The sequence below is a fragment of the Dendrobium catenatum genome, unplaced genomic scaffold, assembly GCF_001605985.2.
Source record: "Dendrobium catenatum unplaced genomic scaffold, ASM160598v2 original_scaffold_234080, whole genome shotgun sequence".
Classification (NCBI taxonomy): Eukaryota; Viridiplantae; Streptophyta; class Magnoliopsida; order Asparagales; family Orchidaceae; genus Dendrobium; species Dendrobium catenatum.
The window spans coordinates 1-1,272 of record NW_021552488.1 but is presented as its reverse complement, the minus strand read 5'-3'; the positions used below and the strand labels follow the sequence as shown (position 1 = coordinate 1,272).

Genomic DNA, 1,272 nt, shown 5'->3' with positions numbered 1-1,272 from the left:
TATAAAGACAGAGAAAGCCATGGTAAGACCAAGAAAGTACATGCTGACGTGGAAAGTAATAAAACTACCTAAATCCTATTGGCTGTCTTAACAGCGCCCCTCAAGTTAACCGTTGGGTAACCTGATGGTTAGCTTGGATCTCAATGTTTGAAAACGATCTGTCGGAAGAGATTTAGTTAGGATATCCGCGATTTGATCCTCGAAGCAGATATGAGCTATGGATATATGTCCCTTCCGTATGTGATTGCTAATGAAGTGATAATCCAGTTCGATGTGCTTTGTTCTCGCGTGAAAAACACGATTTTTAGCGAGTGCGATCGTAGAGGTATTATCGCAATGAATGACCGTCGGAGTGCTCTACGGGATACCAAGTTCATCGGCCAGCCGACGAATCCACAGGATATCAGATGTGGCGGAGGCGAGTGATCTATACTCGGCTTCTGTAGATGAGCGCGCGACGGTTGTTTGTTTCTTAACAGACCACGAGATGAGATTGTGGCCGAGGTACGTGCAATAGCCGGACATGGATTTCCGATCAGTGGTATTGGCCGCCCAATCAGCGTCCGTGTACGAGCTGAGTTGCATTGATCCGCAACTGATAGGTAAGCCATAGTTGAGTGAGCCTTTGATGTAGCAGAGGAGACGCTTTAAAGCCTGAAAATCTCCATTGCGTGGCTGATGCATATGCTGGCATATGCGATTTGTGGTAAATGCAATGTCCGGACGTGTGATGGATAGGTATTGCAGAGATCCGGCCAGCTTCCGAAACATCTGTGGATCGGCATAGGGTTGTTCATCGAAGACAAGTGGCAGACGTGAAGGAGCAGGGGTATCTGCTGGCTTACAATCCGTAAAACCTGCAGTACAGAGTAATTCTTTTGCATAGTGAGATTGACTTAAGAAATATCCAGTATTAGTTTTAATGACCTGAATACCCAAGAATAACGCAATGTCTCCAAGTTGTTTGAGTTTGAAAGCTTGTTGTAGACGACGCAAGACTATCTGAATTTGATTCGAGACGTTACCTGTAATTAAAATGTCGTCAACGTATATTAAGACAAATAGATGGACGGTATTTTTAGAGAAAATAAGCATTGAGGGATCAGCCTTGCTGAATTTGAATCCGATAGTTTGAAGAAAAGAGGTAAGTTTGTGGAACCATTGCCGCGGTGACTGACGAAGCCCGTATATTGATTTGTGAAGTTTGCAAACGTGGTCTGGGTTTTGAGTGTCTACGAATCCCTTTGGTTGCCGCATATAGACTTCTTCGAT

At 44.3% G+C, this 1,272-nt stretch overlaps 1 protein-coding gene across 1 annotated transcript; it reads right to left on the bottom strand.

The window, feature by feature from the left end:
- Positions 1-357: 357 nt before the first annotated feature.
- On the bottom strand, positions 358-1,025 carry LOC110104145 (uncharacterized mitochondrial protein AtMg00810-like; the record flags this gene model as incomplete). Its single annotated transcript, XM_020833121.2, has 1 exon — positions 358-1,025. A coding segment is annotated over one exon (668 nt), but the record flags the coding sequence as incomplete, so codon positions are not given.
- Between the last annotated feature and the right edge of the window lie 247 nt (positions 1,026-1,272).